The 24528-nt window shown below is 25.0% G+C and overlaps 1 protein-coding gene across 6 annotated transcripts in view; it reads right to left on the reverse strand.

Annotated features, from left to right (window-relative positions):
- LOC114132118 (voltage-dependent T-type calcium channel subunit alpha-1G) overlaps nt 1-24528 on the reverse strand; it is a 223109-nt gene that overhangs the window by 73071 nt on the left and 125510 nt on the right. For all 6 annotated transcript variants that reach the window (XM_050198879.1, XM_050198876.1, XM_050198878.1 and 3 more), the window contains exons 8-9: nt 21604-21696; nt 7009-7187 (exon numbers count right to left, since the gene is read on the reverse strand). In XM_050198879.1, coding sequence (XP_050054836.1) covers nt 7009-7187; nt 21604-21696 — 272 coding nt within the window. The remainder of the gene's footprint in view (nt 1-7008; nt 7188-21603; nt 21697-24528) is intronic.

A 24528-nucleotide genomic window follows, 5' to 3' on the forward strand; every position in this document is an offset into this window, starting at 1 on the left:
GTTATTATTTTTGCAGAGGACTCTAAATAGTCACTCAATATGCACTTACACATTCAACATATGCATTTTTAAATATACGAATAAAAATGAATTTCGTTTATTGTGAAAATAAGGATACTTTAACTTTGGGATTTATTTTTCGTATAAAAATGAAGAATCATAAAAGAAAATAATAAATCACAAATACTTACACTAGACTGTTTAAAAACATTTCGAATAGTGAGATCTGAATAGTCTGAACGAGAAATGTGAATATATTGGAGTACCCGTATAGCTGAATATCGAAATTATCGATTATATTTTATACTGTGAACAATTAATTGTGAATGAAAAAAATTAAAAAAAAAAAAAACGGAATATTAATATAATCAGTGATTCTCAAGAATTTTTTAGGAAAAAAAATATTGTGATAAAAATGTAAAATAAACTTGAGTCTAAAATGTTGGCTGTACTCGTATATTAAATGAAATAGAAACGTTAGTCTAGAAAATATTGATAACATTATTAATTAATTAAAATATATATAAAAAAATATATAACCCCAACCCCCCCAAAAAAACTCAAAATATTCATCTACTTGTTCGTAAAATAAAATTACAAAACTAGCTTTGTCTCAGCATAAAACGTTTTTTGTTTCTTACTCTGCTATTTTAGCGATTGCACAAAACTGCAAATTATCAAAATGCTACCAGTTCTCTGCCCTATTCATTATACATATTAATTATTATTATATATGCAATGATTCTGCTGTGTAATGACAGGATAATATTTCAAGTGATATGAAAGCTGTTGATAACAATTATATTACATATTATATTATATGAGTATTGTCTTCATTCGAGTTATGTGTTCAGTTACCTTCATGCAATGTAATTAGTAGTCGTCCGATTCGCACACAGTCGGTCGGTCGTGTACCCTCCTCGAGACGTCCGGTCCATTTTCCCACCCCCGACCGTCTCCATCAACTGCATATGAAACCATAATCACCAGCATCACTACCACCATTTATCCAACAGACCTTGAGAAAGTATATATCTGCTTGTGTGTGTTGGTTTAGTGCGTACAGTATATGCATATCCGAGTAAACTCGGCAATTAATAATAAATTAACTCGGCTAATGACGCACCGGAATTTTACTCCCTGATGGAGAATTTTTGTTGGTCGGGGAGTGCAGAGAGAGAGCAGTATGATAGTGGGGGAGGGCGTTTATATAGTATGTTATATACATTTTACGAATAACGCTCGACAGCAGCGGCGAAGACGACGACGACGACTACGACGACTGCTGCGTAATTTGTCAAAACCGTCACACAAAAAGCCGCGCACATTTATAAACCTGTACGCTGCAGCAATAAATACTATAATAATAAACATATACATGATATATTATCGCGGTCGTAGTTGTAAACACTCTACGATAGCTTCGAGTACCACCCTCTTCCCTAAACCCGAGAGGCGATCATCAACTAACCAGGTGTACGAACTCGGAGATCCGTTCGTAACAGCTACTGCAAGCACTTACATCCGACGAGATCATCGATAGTTTACGACGACGACTTAGGAATTAACTGGTGATCGTAGAAACAGATGCTGCGCGACATGTACCCGTACACGTCCGTAACACGACCGAGATAATAATATATGATGGTGTACTGTGACAGCAAGTCTCCGGTGTCGCGCAGAATCCTAATCGGACTCTGACGACTACGCACTTCGCACTTTCGTCATATACAGCGCGTCGTATACTTTATGATAATACGTAACAAACGTCGTGATATTTGTGCTCGTATATTATAATTATATAGCCATTTTAACGAAGCCGTTGCTGTCGTCTACTCACCTACGTGACTTCGTAATTATTATAGGTTATGAAATTTCACGGTTTATGGTGTAGATAAATATTATTTGATTTAAATCTGAGCACTATTCTTAGAAACATATTATGCCGTGATAGCTATATTACGAGCTATTACATAAGGCAAGACCAACTATATTACGGGCTATTATATAAGATATGACATTATACATACAGCATATATTTTTGCCAAACCAGCACTTTGGCAAGTACGTTCCGATTTGAATTTAATTATATCCACTCAATTACACAAACTATTGACACAGATTATACAACGTTTATTTAGTTCCTCGAGTATAGAATATAGATATTTCATATTTTATTTAATGACGATATTTAGCAAAATCGATTTTTGAATGCAAAAATAAACATAATTTCGTTATAAGCTAATAATATAACGGATACATCTGAATTACATGTACCTATGTAATACATATACATATTTGTACACGAAAACTGGGATTTATGACGAATGGCGTGAGAGTTTTTTTCCCGGTCTAGAAACTAGTATTTCCAAAAACAATAGTAAGGTATTTGGCGAATTATAGAACCAGGTCTAGGAAATAAGTATTGAAATACTTTATTAGAGTGTCCAAAATAAAGCATATTCAGACATATCATAGTCGCTGAGCTATATGATTATACATTTGAAGGTTGATGAGTCTTATTATTACCATTGAACTTGTCATTCTATGAAGTTCGTTGTTAATTGTATAGCATGTAACAGTTTGACGTATTACTTTATTGTACATAATATATTCAAATATATTCCATTAAAGTGTTTCACGGTATCAATGTGAATTGTTTGTTTCCAAAAAAAAAAAAAAAACATTATATTATTCCTATGTATTTGTATTTTGTATATTATATTTTTACTAGGAGTAGACATAATGAAATACGTTAAACTACTCAAACCCACACACTCTTTTAAGGTAAAAATACGACCAGAATAAAAATTCTGACCAATTATTATATAGGTACTAAGTTCACTGATTATGAAGTTCAATTGTGGTTTCAAGTGTGGTTATGGTAATAAAATAGAGTGCTATTCTGTATTCACATTACTAACACGTAAATTAAATACATTTGTTTTGGTCGAGTGATCGAACGCTACTATAACGATTGCTTTGATTAAATCTTATGTATATTGTATAGTATTTATTCAACACCATATACGAAGTGACACGAAATTATTTTGTGTTACTGTTATAATTGTTCATTTTTTTATTATTAATTTTAAATTACATTTCTAATAATTAGGTACTTATTGATAACTATATGTGATATAAAATACATTTTAAACACTTTTATTGGTTACGAAGAACAAAATTCACTTAATGTAAAAATAATGAAGAACTTTTATAATTATTATGTGTAAAATCGTTTTTTATTATAGTGTAATGACACATTATTTTGTTTTCGTTAAGTGGTTTTAAAAAACGCGGTCTTCATAAAATGTACTTATTATTTATTACATTTTTAGTTTTAAAAATTTCTTAAGTTTTATTTATTTTTACCGCAATATTTCATTTAGTTATGATTTATAACAATATTATAACTTACCATACATTTTCAAGGTTTATAATTAATGTAGTATATATAAAGTGTGTAGAAAAATATAAAATTCTTTACTCTGTTTAGAAGTGTTTATAAGTACCTAGGCTACTTATATCTACCTAATACCAGTAATACCATTTTAAATATGACTCTTTAAAATTAGTATGAAGTTATTAAAAGGTAAATCTTAAAGTAGAATAGGCACTAAAAGTCAAATAAGAAAAAGCATTAATAACACAATATAATATTATATTTTTAAACGTGTAATATCATGAGTGAAAAAGTTAAGCATGGAAAAGTAATAGAGATTTTTCTATATGGTTATTAAATTATCACCAAATTGTATAACAATATATAATAATTATAAAAATAAATTGTACCCATAATAATATATTGTTATAGTGTGAGGCGCGTGAGCACAGTTATTTCAGAAGTAGATTAATATAATAATTTATAATATAAACGTTATCAAAAATATTTTTTTTTTAATTACTTCAGATTCTTTATGCACAAAAAATTACGTTGAGATATTGAGGGATTACTGATGAAAAAATTATTTGTGTATATTATTAGACAATTAAAATTAATGATGTGTAAAAAGTAAAAAATTCCCAATAATTTTTAATAATAACCAAGAAAACATGGAAAAAATAATAATGATGATATTTAAAAACAATAAATATACAAAGAAACAATTCTTATTTATGACTTATAAGTATTTTAAGTTTTAATTTTGCAAAACTTATCAAAATTTGTATTAGTTATACTTAATAACCCTCTTTTTATTATTATTTATTTGTGGATTGATATTTTATAATCAAGAATGAAATATGAAAATTATAAAACTACTTCTAAATGATAAAATTAGTCGAAGTTAAGTGATGATATTTACCAAATCACGTATTATTTATGAATTTAAAAATAATTTGAATAAACAGTCAACAGATAATAATTAGATAATTGATTAAAATATAAATATTTTAGTATTTTAAAAGTATTGACATTTTTGTATTCACAGATTACTTATCTGAAACGTGGGAAATATTTACTGACAGATTTTGAAAATTTCTTTGGTTCATTGGAATAATTCCCTAGGGCCATGTCGGAAGGGTGATAATATTTGCATTCAAAATTGTAAGAAGATTTAAAGCAAAAATAATAATAATAAGAAAAAATAGCTGTGAAAACAAAAACAGTTGGCCAGCACCACTGAATTCACTTAAGATGCACTGTCACGCGCATAAGGATTTCAATTTCCCGTCTTCTCTAACTATGAGCCTGTTGTGAGATAGATCATGAAAAAAGGGTAAATGACTATAAGAGTGTGGTGGCTGATGCAAGCTGAACGAACGGCCATAGAGGTTCGGCGAGGTATTTTCAAGCAATGTTTTCTCTCCGGTGTGTCGAAAACTTAAAGCCGTTTCACAACAGAAACTTTATTAAAACTTTAAACGAGACAAGATGCCGGCTTTGGCATATTGCTTTAACTTACTAGTTAAATACCCCATATGCGTACAGAGTTTTTGCCATTATTTAAACTTTAAGTATCATTAGTCTATTGGACAAGGTAAAATAACAAAAAAACAAAACGGCTATAGTTTTATAATACATATTTTGACCTTTTTAAAAAGGTATCGTAAGAACGGATAAATAGATAATCATACTATAATATTATTTCAAGTTAGTAAAATTGCAATTTAGCAAAACTACTAATCAATTATATCATTTTATTTCATCATAATATATTAATTTATCGTTTATCTTAATTACCTAGTATAATTATAAGATATAGCTTGTTTGTTTTTTTACTATTATTATAATAACATACATTACATTTAGGTAATGCATGGGGTTTTCTTGTTAAATTTAACAGATTACACTAGCTAGTTGTTATAACGTGCCGTATGCTAATGACGTCAATTGTCGTTTTTCAATCACCGGTTGAATATAACTCCCAGAGATTGGCAGGTATAATATGCGTAATAATTCAGAATACACATGCAAACCATAATTCCAGTCGCATTTGATTGAAACTTAGAATGGATGAAAATCTGCACGATATAATGATCGTAAAAAATATTAAATTCTATTGGTTGTCGGTTAATAATGGGAATACTGTATTAAAATACACGCTGGTGGTCAGGTTAATCGTGAACAACTGAGCTTTATTTTATCAACTACCTTACAAATTATAGACGCAGAATTGCGAGGTGTGCAGTTAGTTTGTTGTAGCTCTGTATTATTATCTGAACTGTTAATAATTTGACGATTTAGGTAACTAAGGAATTTTATTTTAAACGCTTATAATTTATAGCTTATAAATCGCCGATATAGGGTCAAAACGAATAAGTAATACGATGTGTTACTTAAGACTAACTGTATTATACAGGTTATAATACTATTACCTATGCATGTAGCAGGTAGGTATATATATTTAACTATCCAAGTTTACATTTTATATTATTTATGTTTTTAATTATATTTGTGAACAATTATTATAAAAATAATATTTAATGCGATTGTACGGACTTGAGATATAATTAAAAATATGCCTATTTGAAAGTCAAAGTATTACGCTTATTGATTGCAATTTACAATTCGTATAATTCAGTTCGTTAGTAAATAATACAAATAAGGAATACGATAAGGACATAGTGAAACCATACATTATACAATAATATGCATAATTAATTATCTAATTAAGTATTTATCCATCCCTCACGTATTAATTAATCTGTAATGAATGATAAAAGTAGTGTGATGTAGGTAACATCCAATATATTTGTTCACCAGTTCTGACTATAGATTTAGTGAAAACAACACATGGGTACTCAAAATATTGTGCTTATTGACTACAATTAAGTTTGTATAAAATATATTTATAAAAAAATATTAATAAAATATGTTAGTAAATCTATTTACAATATCCTTTAGTGTTAATTGTTTTATAAATATTTAATTATTTCTTATAAAAAAAAGCTTAATAATTATAATTAAAAATGTATTATGTTAGTAAAATTAATATTAACTACATTTTTTTTTATTTTCCATCGATTGAATAAAAACCTTACAATTTGGGTTTATAGTTTAATCACTGATAATCTTGATAAAATATTTTACATCATTTCAGAGGTCCTACAAAATATACTATATTACGTATATTGAATATACTACTACCCGAAAAAAAGTACATATTCACAGGAAAAAAATATATCTTTGTAAAATCAATAGATAAAAAACCGGTATAAAATGGGTTTGGGAATTTTATTGTTGTTGCATACTGAGTAATATACTTCCCAGTCTGTCTCTGATTTATTCATTTGTATTATAATTAATAAAAATGGCACAGAACACATTTAGTCGAAGTTTTATATACAGACGATAACAATAATATATTTTCCGACGTATTTTAAATGACGTGGACTAGAATTAAATTTTCATTAAATAGCATTAAACCTACGATACAACAATAAACATGTTGTAATTCGATCACAGTTCAATACCTGTTGTATGTACATCTTCTTAAAAGCTCGGTATATGTTTTCAAATTGAATATATAAATAAAAGAGATAAAAAAGTTAAAAAGAAATACTTACTTCACCATTTGGGCGTAACAGGACGATGGTTCGGAGTTGTTTGTCGACGAGGTCAGCGTGCTGGTCGAGTGGAAACGAGCTCGTTCCATTTTCATTCTTTCCATTTCCCTCTTTTTTGTCTCGGAAAATTGTGTGGCTATGACCACTAAACATAAGTTTATCATAAAAAATGAACCGATCTAAAAAAAAAAAAACAACCACATATTATAAATAAATCTTTTATTACGTAATGAAATTTTTATAACATTTTATTATTTAAAAACAAAACAAAAATTTCGATGTAAAAATCATATTTAAGACTTGTATGGTAATATATATATATGTATATAAAGAGAGAGATAATATAATCAGTAAGTATATAATATATATTCACATGAATCTTTAAGGTTACCGAAGTAATGCCTCTTGCAGGTGGTCGTTTCGTTGTAATACAACGATTGTAAAAACACGACGACAGTTTACATTATTAAAGCTGTTGAAGCTTTTGGGATCGTTATAAATATTATATAAGTTTACTTATTTCCACTTATCTATTAGCAGTACAAACTATGAGTATCATGTTTTAAGTTATTGTAAATAACGCAACGTGTAATTTATTATTCTTTTTCAACAAGTTTTTGGCAAATTACATGTCGTACACTTTTAGTTCTTATAAAATAGACGTTGATAATGTGTAAGCCATTTCAATATACATTTTGCATTTGTACAGGAATAATAATATAGTATTTTTTTAGAAATAATAAATGTGTTATTGGTATACCCTCGAAACTTTATGAAAATAACAATTTATTAGAAGACAAATTATTGACACAGACAAATTTATCAGCAAAATATATATCATGTAGATACAATACGTATTATTACTAAAAAAAAAGAAAAGTTTTTCTGTTTTAATAATGTATTTTGGTTTTTCACCCATATTGACTGTATTGATTGTATTCTTTTGACTTATTATCCTAAATGTACAAGTCGTAAATCAATACATCTATTTCATTTTTAGTACTTATAATAATAATATATTTTATAAATTCTTATATTTACTTTTATATACATATAATAAATTATCGTGATACTCTTGCAAATTATAAGTTTAAAACAAGAAGACCGAATGTTGAATATTGAATTTTAAATGTTTTAAAGAAAGACATTTCCCAAAAAATATTATTATGAAGTCTAGTGGTTGTTGATTTTATTTGCTTAATATTTCTAGAGAATATACCAAAAGGTTGATTTCAGTCAGTATCTTGTTGTCTACTTGCCTCAATGGTTTACAATGCATAAAGTGTGAAACGTGATATATTATTTACTATTTGTTTACCAACACATTAATTGTGTTTTACAAGTATCAATTAATTTGTTCAAATATTTCTATTTCAAACGCAATTCAAATGTCTGTTTAATGAATCAAAGGTTGTTTAAAAGTTCCGTGATTTTATTTTTAAATTAAAAATGTTCAATATTTTTTATTGATTCTGTCTAGTTAACCTCCTAAAATTGTCAATAATGAATATTTTAATAAAGTATTTAAATGCACTCAAGAACTAACTTTTGAAGTTTGAAAAATGTTATGCATATTCCATATATTGTTTAACTGAATATTTTATTCCCACACTGATCATAATATGTAATGAACTTAAATTCATTTGAAATGTATATATAGTGGTTTTATTCTTAGAGTGTATTATATTTGAGTAAATTGTTTTGTTTCAAAAATGTATTTATTTTATTTCGATAAGTTTTGGTGGGTTCGAACCCGCTAAATTTCCACAAGTCAGGTTTTAATGATTTAAACGTATAGTTAAATTTATATCATAAATTTCAGATCATAAATAATTATTTAGTATTATTTTTGTATATCTTTATATAGTGAAATCGGTATACAGTTTTAATTTAAAAACATTTAACATTATCAATTTGTTATACTCAATAAAATATATTGACATATTTTGTCACATTCTTAAAACTATAACATTTCTCACAGGTTTTTTAAATTGAAAAGGGTGCGTTTCAGCTAGGACGTATAAAAATCCAGTTATATGAATTTCCATAAAAATAATATGTCAAAACAATTCACTTGAGAAACGTGAAACTTTTTTATTTTAAAATATTTGTTTTTATATACAGCAACCGATACCATTTGTTTGAATCTAAATTTAATAAATTTAGGATTTTTATAAATATCTTACAAAAATAATAATACGACTGACTTGTTGATAGCTAACGAAAAAGTCATAAATGTTAAAACTCACAGTTTTACTGGCTCAAGTAAGCGACTTGGCCACAAAAATTTATTTGACAATGCTATTGATTATATTATTATGTTAGATATTGTTAATACTTGTCAGATTATTTTCGATGAACATCATTTATATTTATTTATGTGTGAGCTCTAATATTTGTACTATTTATGATAATATGTATAGTAATTGGTATGTATAATTAATATGTTTAGTAATAAAACTATCCAGTACCGGACACGCGAAGAAGACAAAAATAATTGATTTGTAATTTTTGTTTTACCGAATTAATACCATTAATAATATAATTATTCATACATAAATATAAATATAAAGTTTTTTTTTTTTTTTAATGAAAGTTTCAAAAAATATTAATTTGATCAAATAATGGAACAAAGTTGAATTTTACGATTGACATTATTTCCAATAGAGTAGAGTAATTTTTTTTTTTTGCACTGAAATATAATACTCACCCATCTTGAACTTTTTTTTAATCAAGGCTCGATCCGTACTCGTCTTTATTATCTATAATATTTTACAGTATGAAATTCAATACCATAAAATCCAGTATTTACGATGAACGGATTTTAATAATATATAGGTGTACGTAATTTACAGTTTTAGTTAAGTAATATTAAATAAGTATAATATTTCGATTCTAGATTATTTTAAGAAACATAAAATTGTATGATTTTTTTATTATAATATATTATAATTATTTTAGCATTATTCACACATTTTATGTAACCAAGAAAGCTTAAAATAAAGGGTCCAGAGGTTATGATCATAGTTAGTCAAATTGATAGTACTCTGCAGTCTTTAATTTTTATTTATTATTTTTATCTGAAAATTAATTTTTATATGATTATTAATTAGGTATATTAATATTTTCTTCATAAATATATCATACAAATATAAAGAAATAGTAGTATAATATATGCAGTCGCAAAAAATAATATGGTATTGGGAAATCACTTTAAAAAAATTACTATCTACAAAATACTAGTTGTTTTATATATTCATATTAAGTTTATTTATCTGAATTAAATCAAGTAAGTTACGGATTTGACAAAAGATAAAATATTATAACTTGAGATATTTTAAGTAATTATTCTCTTAATAATTATTGAATATACAATTTATTTCAGATAGATTTTATTATAGGATGATTAAAGTTCTCAAGTATGATTAATAGTATGATAGTATGCTATTTTTTATTTGATAGGTATTGATGGAATATGATAATAACTAAATAATAATAATTAATAGACATATAATGTAACTGTATGAGTTTATTTTTAAATTTATGTCAATATATTTTTTTAACTTTATATGTCAATAAATATTTATTTTGTCATAGATATTGGTAACAAATTGATTAGAATATACAATATTAGAATAATGTGTCTTTGAATAAATTAAAATAAAATGAAACAGAAATATTTCATATTCTTTATTATTAACTAAAAATGATATAAAAGTAAATAAAAATCTTAATTTTGCACATAATATAATTCAAATTTTATTTTGATCGACTTTTTGTTCTATATTTATTGAAATATTTATAATATTTTGAATTTAATAATAATGAAAAATGTCAATCATGTAAGTTATTTAGTAAAATTTAAGCTATAAATGAAATGATTTATATATTTTTATATTTCTCGGTTAAAATAAATAATTGACATTATACCTAATATAAAATTCAAAATATAATAATAAAGCAGTGGTATATACTACTAGGTCTAGGTAGTTAGCTAGATAGTCATATTTTATTAATGTGATAGAATTTATTCTCGAAATAAATATATTTATAGATAAGTTTATTAATTTAATTTAGCCTGTGTCCAGCTTTCAATAAGTATTTATTTCCTTAGGTAATCAAGTTTTCTAAATGTATTTATGTATTCAAAGTGTTATTCGATGTACATTGCTTAATTACCTATATAAATGATTCAAAACTATCCAAAGTTTTCAAACCATTAAGATTATATACATTTATCCCAAGTTCAATATTTATTTTTATAGCCCAATAAAGTTGATATAATTACTTCACACATACTAGTTTTATATTATTATTGTACAAATTAATAATAATATATTATATTTTATCATAATGATTTTAATTTTTTGAATATTTTATAATTACCTTTAAACAAATGTATTTAGATTGGTTTTATTGTTGTTATTTTTTAGTGTTGGGGAGGGGGCATAGGTTGAAAACGATTTCTCATTTTCGAGGAAAATGGTTACTAACATTAACATACCTACATATATTATAATATTAACACACTTAGTATAATATCTTGTGTTGTAGTAAACAAAATTATAATACACCGTAATTTATTATTTTAAAGAATGTTGTTTCTGTAATTTTTTAAATACCTCTATTACTTTTCACAATAAAACAGCTCGTACAAAAAAAAAAATACAAATAATAACTTGGCCAAGGCAAATTTTTGTACGCTCAATTTACCATTCACATTTACATGTAAAAAAAAAAAAAGTATTTAAATTTAGAACTAATATTTTTTTGTTTATAACAAATATTAGTTATTAAATCTGTTAAGAGTGTTAAGACTAACATTTTTTTAGTAGACTGATGAATTAATTCTTATTTTATCCAGATGATTGAATTTTAGAATACAATTGATTAAAATATGTTTCAAATTAAAACTTTATGAGCGGTTTCCAGTATGACGTTCTAAAAATCTGAAGTAAAATAAGTGTTAGGCCATTCAATATTATAAATCTTGTATTCTATTGATAATAGAAAATTTAATTTTTATGACTAATTTATTATTAAACATAAATATTAATTAAGATTATATATTATTTAAGCCATGAATTAGATATATATATATATATTTTTTTGTTTGTAGTCTAATATAAGTAGGTGCATTGTTTAATTTAATAATAGGTCTTTTATAGAATAATATCATAATTATGGTTTTAAAATAAACTATTTTTTTTGATTTGTGAAACAGTAAATTAGAGATTTAAATGTATTCAATACGCATGTAATTACTATAATCACCTTTAGTTATAGTAGTTTATTATTTATAAGCCTATTTTAAGTTTGGATGGACCGAGTTGTACACTAATAATGCACTAAATTATTAAAGAGTTATCTACTAACATTTCACTCGGCATAACCAAACTTTATAAACATAACAAACTATTGGTTCGTTGTATTTGTTACATGTACATACACGTAATGATTTTCAGAAAAATATATTAATCTTATTCAACAATGAATATATATAAGTATATTATTAAAAATAAATGAATAAATAAAGACAAAAATGATACCACGTATATATAAATGATTTTACAATAGTTGTAAAATAACGAAATCACATTCATTTTAATATATAAGAAAATCTTCAACAATAAATGTTGGCTTAGTATGATAGTTCTGTGAACTTATTGTTAAATTGGTTACTGTCGGTGAGGTCGTTTGTCGCATTAATGTTCATGTAGCGATGAATGACGGTACACTGATATGGCACAAGTCCATAAGACTATAATGACAATAAGTTTAAGGCTTATATCGAAGAACGACAAAGAGCATCAACGTGTTACGACATTATACGATTTCAGCGCGTGTGTAATTGGATTTTACCATGCTAATTGCAATCTTCGGAGTGTGCAAAACGTGCTCGCATTTCGGATGGGTGATCAGCGTTGAACGTTATATATTCGTTATGCTTTTGAAAACTATTACACACAATTACGAAAATTGCGAAGAATACAAATGGCTGTATCCATTCTACACTTTTAGTAAATCGATGTTTTCTGGCCTTATGCCACCGTACAACAGTTAAGTGGACATTTTGTATGCTAGTTTTTATGCGTATCGCGTGATAAATATTTCACGCACTCCGCTGATCATTTCTGTTAAGCAATAATATGATTAAATTGAACTAATACGAACATTCGTCAGTCTTTATAATTGATTGAGAAAATTAGAGAATGCCAACTTGCTTTTAATTTGTTCTTGATAAAATATTATCAAATTCATCTGCAAACAGATCATTTGATTATATCACATAATAGTGATTCATACATTTCATGAATCAATTAATTAAGTATGTAAGGTAAAAATCATGGTATACCCTAAGCAAAATACAATTTAAAGCTTTTTTAAGAGATTGTGCAAGTTTTAAATTTTTTTCGAATTTACAATTTTTTTTAAACTATTAAATTATCTATAAGTTTTTCAGCGTCTAGGCATACTTTGCTGAAGCTTACATTATTGCTCACGTGGTATTTGAGAAAATAAGAAAAATCATCCTTGGATGGATATTTTATTCTGCTTGAGATAATACTTTATAGTTGATTTTTCATAAAAAAGATTATTTGGTGCTTACATATTATTATTTTTTGATTGACTGACACAGTGTTGAGTATTCTATAAAAAATGAAAAAATAATGCATACCTTTAATATTTATTACCTGAGTGACTGATTCAAGTATTAATAGTTCTTATTTTGTGTATAGTATGTGATCAATTATGTTTTAAATTAAATATTTGTATAATAATATACTCGTACATACGATTATTGTAATTTTATTCTATACTTTTCTAATAATATTAAAAATAAATTCTAATTTAATTATGATGATTATTCAATACTATTTAGATACATAATATGTGCATGATGAAACATGTGTTTATTAATTTAAAATTTCAAATAGGTACCTAGTTATTTTTATCCAAATAACAATTCAGTATACATTTTAAATTTACTTATCGTGCAGCTAACATCAAATAACTACTTACTCAGAATAAATTTGTATATTTTATTCGCATAGAAATGCTGGCACTTTAACATATAATTTTTAGTACCTACCATATTTTCGTTTTCTTCAACAGGTACAAGTAGTATAATATTATGTAAAACATACATGTTATAAATCTACATATTTTTTGTATAAAAATTTTTCAATACATATGATACAAAATATCAGTAGAGAGAGTATTGAGCTACTTGCTATTTTCTCAACTCAAAACCATTGAATCATAGATGTTTTATTTTTTTTTTAATTTTGATTAAAAAAAAAAATGTACAAATGAGGCTATTATAAAACTTAAATATATTATATTGTATTGGTTGCAACTTATAGGTATTGTAATGTGAAATTATAATGTTAAATCGAAAAATTCATTAAGATTACGGAAACAATGTTGAATTTAATTTAAAAACATATCTCCGATAAAACAACAACTTTATTAAATTTAAATGTAATGTAGATACGTATATAAATTATGAAAACAATACAAAGTAAGATATTTATTTGATTATTACATAATATATGATAGAAAAGATTTATAACAATTCATTATACTTTAATTTATTTTTATGCTCTCATAAAATATATTTATTTTCTTATATATCATGTAGATAAACTTAAGAAACAAAATACATTTTGAATTTTTATCTTTTTAACATTTATAATCTGCATCATGTTATTAGGTACCTATGAAATATTTTATTTATTTGAATTTATTTGTCTTCGGAAATAGCATAATTTATATTATTCATATTATTTATCACTGAACTGTTCAGTATTTATGTACCTATACGATTTATTAATTAAATTAAGATTTTAACAGTTAATAACTACTATGTATAAATGAGTAAAACACTTTATATGTTATCAAATGGCAGCACAAATTATTATGTTATATAGTATTATATAAATATACATATATATATATATATATATTAATTAATCGTATATGCAATAGGTTAGGTTATTAATAAAACATATTAAATAATTGTTTATTATGAATTAATGTTTTTTTTTTCAATGTTAAACTATATTCTGTTAGAATATAGTACATAAAATATTTTATGATTTTTAACTCGTTTTGGATGTGCAGATGTGCAATATAAAGTATTAACATACAATTTACAAATATGTTTATCATATCTTGTATAAAATTGTGTTTAATTTTTGCTTCAGAACTCAGAAATAACGCAATGTATTATTTAATATTTTTTCATGGTTTCGTAAACCCTTCAAATGTTGCTATAACAAATTTCTTTTTATCAAAATATACTACTATTACGCCTGTATTATGAAAACTATTATTTAAAAAATTAAAATCATAGAACATAATTGAATAATTAAAGATATGTTCATGTAATAAATTATTTTTAAAATATTTAAAACATATTATGCTTATAGAAGAAATATCGTTTAACTTTATTTTTTGAAAATTTGATCGATAACTTCCAATTTAATTTATTTACTTATCAGTGTCGTTTTATGACTTTCAGCATTAAGTGTTAGTGTTAATATGCGATTGATTAGAAAGATCGACTTACGAAAAATAAATTATTATCAACAATCAATATACTCGTATTATTAAAATAATGTATAGGTATTATACATACGCTCAACATTTTTAAAAATGTATACAATATCTATAAACATTTATAAATTATAAAAATTAAATATAATGTAAAACTTTTTGGTACAAATTAATATAATAAGTTCTAAACTAATTTTTACTTAAATTTAAACTCTTTTTTCTTTCTCAACAAATTCGTTTACAAAATCTTCATAAAACTTTTTCTGTTTTTGCTCCCTATTTGAAAACAATTATTATTATTATTTATACTTAAGTTGTTCATCCTTTCTTGTATTTGAATTGAATGACAATATGCATGGATTATTTTTGAAGATGAAAATGATTTCTCAACTGAAGCGGTTGTTGTTGGTATAGTAGATATTAGTTATGCCAATTTCAGCAAAATGCACTGTTTAAGTTTATTTTAGAAAAATAATTTATAATTTCAATAGGATTGTTGTACGCAGCCTTATCACTGCTACGCACTATGATTCTTTTACGAAGGCAAAGCCACGCTGTTCCAGACGTACGTTGTAATGTTAGGTAAATAACAACACTTTGGATTGTAAGTAAAAATATGATTTTTTATTATAAGCAAATAGAATTACAAAAAGTTATTAGCACGAATATAGCAAACACTCTGCAGGAGTTCACATGTCTGTAGTGAATACTTAAATGCGTAACTCAAGTCTAAAAAATGGTGTGTAAAACACCAGTATTTATATGCCATCTCAATATCATAGTTTGAATTACGTGCTTTGTGATAAGAAAAATTAGGTAGGTAAGGGTTTGCCAACAGTGCGAAATTATATTGTTAGTTGATAATAAAAATGAAACTGTTTAAAATAGTAATCAACTCGTATGTATTACCATGAAGTTTACTACAGGACCTTTATTGGCTAGTTTATGGTTTACCATATGTCTATACGCGAAGTTCATTTTGTAGTTTTAACATAGTTGTAAAAATCGCTTTAAATGTCCTTCAAATTTTTAAGTAAATTATATGGAAAATTATGTTTTTATGCAAAACATTCAATTTTTGTAGAATTAAGAAAATTAAAATATTGCAACTTTCTAAACGATTTGAAACGGACGTAAATATTATGTATGATAATTTAAAAATAAAGATTTCTATTTGTCTGATATTGCGATTGGTTACAAAAATTCGTTAGAATTTTCAGTAAACTAAAGTCTTGAAAAGCATTTTTGTTTTAATTGATTTATAACTTAACTGCGATTATACATATATTGTACATTATGGAATAAGTTTAATTTAGTTCATATTAAAATAAACAATATTATAAAATTAATTTTAATGCAATAAACACTACACTTTACATAGGTAGGTGTAGTAACAAGAGCATTTTATACAAAAATAAATACCTAACTACCTTTAATTGTCAATTATTAATCCGATAATAGTGCATAGAACCGACCAACAACTGATACACATAAATGGATAATACCATACAATTATATTATGAATAATATTACAGGATAGGCAACCAAACTTTAGGTTAGTCTGGTCGTTAATTTCATTTTCATTATTTTTCAACACATTGATCTAGTATTAAAATTATGCCAAAGTTAGACGACAATAATATCAATAAATTACGATTATGGGATATTAGATACCACGAGTCGTTGTTCAAAAAGTTAACGTCCCACACAACACAATACATATTCCGTTATATTATTGGTCACCGTCGAGTTTCGAGTTAAAAATATTTAATATATTTATTTTTATTTTTATTTACAAACAAGAAAGCACATAAGACGATTATTTTAAGATTTTGTAAATAAAATTATACACTATTGAACTAGGTATGTAAAAATATACATTTTATGTATTTTAAAAATTGCTAAACCAGAAAAACGTGTTTAGCCTGTTATATTATTTTTCACTGTATTGAATTAAAAACGTATACTTGGTAGAACAATTTTATTTAAGACACTTTGAGATGAAATGAAATATTAAGAAAATATTCCGTGTACAGTTGATGTATAATATGTTTTGTTTTGTGGATTTTTTTTCGGACATTGGCTTATTTTTTCTGTATTAATTAAAATAAATAATTAAAATATTTGCGTTGCTATTTAAGTGTCTGGGTATGTTTGGTATTGACTACTCATGAATATTATATTAATAATATAACATTATTTTGGTATACATGTTAATATGTACATATTGTACAAAGGTTAATATTTTATTAACCACGCTTTTACTTATTAGTAACTATTATAATAATATGTTTCTTTCGTCAACTAAAATTTAATCTGATTATTGTTTTTTTTTTTTATTTATCATATTAAATCATCCAATATAATATTACAAAAATATAGATTTACATTATTTTTAATTTATAGATTTATAATATTATTATGTCAACGACAACCTATTTTAATCAGAAAATATTTTGTGGTCAAATAAGTTAAAAAATAATATTAACCAATTTATAAACATTTATATTTTGCTGAGTTTTGTTTTATAGAGGAAAAATTATCACATTTATCTCACATTCTGAATTAATTGTTCAGAGAAGCTTTATTATAAATTTTTTTTTTTTGTATTTCATCATACGATTTTACAGTTAATATATTTATTGTTTGTAATAATCACATATTTGTCAATAAATTAGAAAAATAAATTTGAAGAATAAGTGTTGTATACTTATTATAAAACTAAAATAACAAAACTATTTCAATATAATATAACTGTTTATTTTTTTATAAGAATTATATATTTTTTCTAAAATTAATGATGGGTACGATATAAAATTAAATAATTGTTGTAAATTAAATAATAATTCATTTTAATTTCATGAAAGTATTCTCATTGAAAAACATTTATTATTTATAATTTCCCTAAATTTTCATTGAGTGACTTTTTTTTTTTTTTTTTATTTTTTTTATCAAAGAAGAAACATATAGAAGTACATATTACATAAATATTTTTTTCTAATACTAAGTAATATTTACAATTTTAAACAATATTTAAGACATAATGATTTTGGCATTACGGTAAATAATATAATTTAAACACTATAATATACGATGCAACCATTGTATTTATCAAAAATTATTAAATTCAAATCTCAACAACAAGTACTATTCAGTATCGTTAAGTAAAAAATATAAGATTTACATTTCAGTCTTCTAATTTAAGTAAATATACATCAATAGAAAGCACTTTTTTTTTAATTCGCCTTGGTTGGACGTTGTATAGAGATTTTTTTCTCTAACGTTTTTGTGGTTGTCGACGTATTCAAAATGTGGGCCTCCATAAGCACAAGCGGAGATGAACAAATTTTAAGCACCGGACTAGTACCATTACGAATGCATTAGGCTATTGTTTTTATGTACGGTCTTCGTCGTCACGTTAAAAAAAAAAAAAAAAAACATAATAATTCTACAGTGAAATTAAAAATCTGGGAGCTACTTTAAAAAAAAGGCTTTTAATTCGACGGGTAATTACTTCCCTTAAAAGGGGAGAACGTTATGCAGAGGAAGGAAAATGGCCCGGGACAGTTTATTGTCTCATTTATGTGATTAAATTCGTATATCCCTTACGCGATGATCATAGAACAATAAACTTCATGATTTATAAGATGCATCGAAATTTCCAAACAGTTTGTATATAAAAACCAACAGACGCATAAAATTACATTATATGTGCTGAACTCTTTGAACAACCTCGTCCTTATTAGACTTTGTTTGAATCTATAACATAAATTTAGCACACTGGATACCCAAATTCTGTAGTGGTTAACGGCTCACAGCGGTGGTAAACATTTTCCCTTACAATTATGGGCAGACCGTAAAATATGAGAGTAAATGTGAATGGGACAACGGGTAACACAAGGGCGTCGGAAGATGGATGACATGAAAGTAGAGTTATGTATCGATGGCCGCACAGCGGTCTTTATTCGATACTAAAAGTTTATCTCGCCACACAGATGTCCTATCTGTTAATAGCATCTAGACCAAGGCTAGATTATTATTGTTTAATAAAGTATGGGATAACAATAATATAATTGACCAACTGTTCTAACAAATATATTTATATATAAATGGTGAAATATATTGGATACACTTTGTAATTAATATTATTATCTGACGTACTTAATCAGTGACAAATTATTAGTAATTTAAAGATAACTGAATTATGAATGAACGAGAAAATAAAACGAATTCGTCTTCTAAAGATCTTTATTGCAAATAACAAGAATTGATGACTATTAATATTATTGTCATTAATATCTGACTAAATTTGTCGTTATTTTAATTACCTACTCCAATCATACCTATAGTGTAATATTCAGTAAAGTGAAACAAAGATGCTATGATTTACAGCCATATTTTTAAAATACATCTTATGTTTTAATATACAAAAATTAAAATATTTATGACATTAAAATAGTTCATAAAAAGTTCCCTAACACACCTAAATCATTTAATCGAAAATTTGTTAGTTATAAGCTATACTTTAAATTTAATACGAACATTGTACAATTTGCATTATTAATTATTCACAATTCGATTTCAAAATCAATTCAATGTATTAAAAATGAACCGTGTTTTCTTCCATATTGTCTGGAAGTTATATTTCATAATAATTAGACATATGAAATGTTCATTAATTCCTGCTCAAATCATACATAAGTACGTTATACTTTTTAATTGGCCACTTTAATTAGTTAATTTAAATTAAATTAAATTATTTATAAATATGTAATGTTATATTCTATTCTTGATATAGTTTATGTAATTTTATCTAACCTTATCATGGAAGTATTTTGTATTAAAAAAGAAATGTCTATCAAAGTCTTAAAATAGTTGATTACAAATTTGCTGCTACTGTTTTACATTATTTCAATAGGATCATAATTAATTTTCTTATTTATACTTTTAAAAGTTATAAAAAAAATAGTTGAAAATAGTATAATAACATAATAATTTAATAAAATATACATAAACAATTTTAAAACTTAGTTTTTATTTCTATTTTCACACCTATTTACTGAATATTCTGTAGTTTGTATAGTAGTTTTTGCACAAGCAGAATGTTAATGTAGTTTTTCATAATTTACTATTGTAGTATCTTTTTTTCGTAATCTCGCTCAAGTTAATGTAAATATATTTTTTTTATTTTTATAACAAAAGAAATAATTAAACCAATCGAGTTAGCCATTTTAAATCGACAATAGCATTTTATTTTCGTATTGTAAAAAAGTATTTTACAATTCAAGAAAACAAAAACTGTATGAAAAGATGTACTCTTGAACTTACATTTAAATTGTTCATAATACAATTATACAATTTTTGTTGAGAATATAATTTAATTTTGAAGTATAAAATATTTTATGAAATATATAAAATGTATTTTTGAAAAACAGGCCACAATGCTTTTAAGTATGATATTGCTTATTATATTTAAAATAAAATATATTTATTTAATTTTCAGATCACTTTCCGTTGCTTTAAATCAAAACCTTTAATCTCTCAAACTAAATATAAGAACAATTACCTAACTTATTATGTGATAAAAATATAATTATAATGTAAATACATTTATTAATATTACATATTATATGATAATTGGAATGTTATATACTCGTATTTCTGTTTAAACAAATATTCTAATTTGCTTTAATCAATAATTCTTATTCATATTCATATAAGCAGTTTATCCAATATTAATAAAGCTGCATTCTATTATAGTACATTAATAATAAATAAGCAATTACTAGTAAATTAATGAATAAGTTAACATTTTTGGATTATATTATTCCTAGGTAAGGTATACCTATAATATACTTATATAAAATAAGGTGGGTTTATTTACTTAGGGAGATTTCATCATTTAGTATATACAATAATAATATTATTTATCTAATATTATGTTAACATGTATTAGTTTCGTTTTAAATTATTATAATATATAAGATCTACATTTTCTACAAAATACTAATTCTTATCTTGTACGAAACTTACCACGATGAGCAGCACGAAGTAAATCCAGTCCCAGAACGAATGAGCGTCTTGGACGTAGTACATTATATCTACCCATCCTTCCAAGCTGATGACCTGGAATTGAAAAATAAATAAATATATTTTAATGCCTCTATATGTTTAATTTTTGTACAAAAAAAAAAAAAATGGTTTGATTTGAGGAAAGTACGCAGTTAAACATTGAATCCGTTGTTTATAAGTACTAGGTTTAAATTCAATGCACCGTCTGCTCGTGAACGCTTTTCTTCCAGCTTACTTCAAGACTCCTAGTCGACATTAATCACTTCTCCCGGGAACGTGGCCAAACAGTTTGCAATAGGGATGTCCAATCTCATTCGATAAATCAGCCAGAAAACTTCAAATCATTGATGTCTTCCCATCACCCTTTATTGCGGTGTATTAGACACTTTTTGGCTCCAATATAGTTTATATATAAAGTAACCTATTCTTTCTTATTTTATCTAAGTTTATAATGTATAGAAACTAAGATTATAACTTTTATATACATATACAAAAGTTTCTAATAAATATTTCTTGTTTCTGAGTTCTATTTATATTTGCTTGTCTGTATTTGTTTTGAAACATTTAAGTTTATTTGACTACAATATAATTAACTTAACTCTACTGAGATAGATATTGGATATATCTATACATCTATTGATCAATATATTAGTATTTACTAATAATTTAGAAATATCAGTTAAATTATAACATATAGTATACTCAACCATAAATTATTCTCAAATACGACTATAGACTCCATAAAATTAATTTGTTAATTTTTATAATCTTTACATTTAATATATATATTATTAAATAAAAAAGAAAATAAATAAGGTTGTAACTATAATAGACTTAAATTAATCATACAGCTTAGGTCATGTTACTAGGAATTAATAAATTAAGTTAATACATGACGTTCATTCAAAATTCAATGACATATCTAATGATAAATTATAACCTTACCCTAATTAATTTTAGGTTATTATATATGTATATATATATATTTTTATAATTATATAATAAAAAAAATTTAAGAGATCTATCAATAGAAATGTAATGAACGTTTAATGAAATTTTGATATTTTAATTTTGAGAAACATTGGTTTAAATATTATTTATTTCATATGGACCTAATAGTAATATTCAATCGACATGTTTCTAAACACAATTTTGTAAATAATATAATTTTATACGTCATATTTATTGATCAATTGTTGATCTAGAAAATCATTATAAGTACGATATCATTTGTTTTTTTTCATAATAATACTCAGTAAAAAGATATAGGTAATTTTTTTTTTTTTTTTTTTGATTACCCGTATTAACTTTTAAATATTATGTACGTGTTGTTGAAGCGAAACACAAACGAAAATTTTCACCCAGCTACTTTGAGTCGCGTTTCGCGTACGGTATGCGCGTACATGTGAACATAAAAGAAAGTTGCGATTTGATACGCATCGTATGTGCGTTTTCATCAGCACGTGTATACGATATGCGTCCATGTAAAATGGGCCTAAGATGAGTGTCATCGTACATATTGTGTAGCAATGAATAAAAATACGTTACCCGTTTCAAGATGAATAATGATATAACATATTGTATAATATTTGAAGTTTATGTTAAGAGGGAAAGAATAATGTGTGAACGACAGAGCCCCATCCCAATATTGTCAATGGGTGAAGTACATTTCTCATAATAATGATTGTCGCGTGCGCCGATCAGAAACAAAATTACTCGTTAATGTTAGCCTCTTGCTTCGGTCTAACCACTCGGATCTGACCTTTATATACTTATAAATATTCCGGATAAAATTATTGGAAATAGAGTCAATGAATCTAACGATTTACAGTTAGTACGGGGCAGCGGCGCTCTCTCCAAGTGTAAACTTCCTGATTCACTATAAATTATAATTTATAATATATAATATTCTGTTATGTTATGGACAAATTAAAATACATAGATTTTTTTTTTTTTTATTTCTAATATTTACTGTAAACTAAGAATTATTCATTTTTGAAAATATTGACTCTTGCAACTTAATAATAATAATCTTTATAACAATAACAATAAAATACATGCGATATTATAAAATACAATACAAACTGCAAACTCCCCTATAAGCATAATGTTTATGGTGGAGATGAAGAATAAGAATGCATTATAATTAATTTATAGAATACATTATAAAATAAGTAAATATTTTTAGAGAGAAAAAATAAAAAATACACTGAAAAGTTTAAAATAATTGTATTTTTTAAAAATCAATTTCTTTAAATAAATAACTCAAACATATTTAAATTAAAAAAAAAAAAAAAAATCATGAATATTAATTTCATAATCGACATATTTGAATCTAAATGGATATAGATACAAAATTTGATACCGAATTGTCTTAGATTCTGAATAAAGTGATAAAAATATTGATTTTACAATGATGTATTTTTTTTGTGTTTGTGTTCAGTATAACTTGTCAAAAAAATGCTTCTATTGAAATCTTTGGGGGCAGTTTCCGATGGCAAAGTGAATATCCTTGGTAGATTATAGATGTCAAAAGTAAACATTTTTCAACAGTTTTCATAAAAAATGAGAAAAACGGGAATTTTTAAGTAAAACCAGTTTCGACCAAACCAATTTTTTTACATGATTTTAACTCAAAAAATAATCACTGTAAATACTTGTAATTTTCACAAAAGGCTTATATTAGTGTTACCTATGTACATTTAAAAATATATTGACTTTTTTTGAGCTATTTATAGACAACTGAAATTTTCGATTTTCTGAGATTTTTTTTTTTAAAGTGTCAATAAAAAAATGTTGGATGACCAAAAAAGTTGAAAATTTAATACAAAGTTCCTTATGAGTTGTTCTTATTATAATTAAAAAAAATTCCAAAATCGTTGGTCA

The sequence above is a fragment of the Aphis gossypii genome, chromosome 1 (assembly GCF_020184175.1).
Source record: "Aphis gossypii isolate Hap1 chromosome 1, ASM2018417v2, whole genome shotgun sequence".
Classification (NCBI taxonomy): domain Eukaryota; kingdom Metazoa; phylum Arthropoda; class Insecta; order Hemiptera; family Aphididae; genus Aphis; species Aphis gossypii.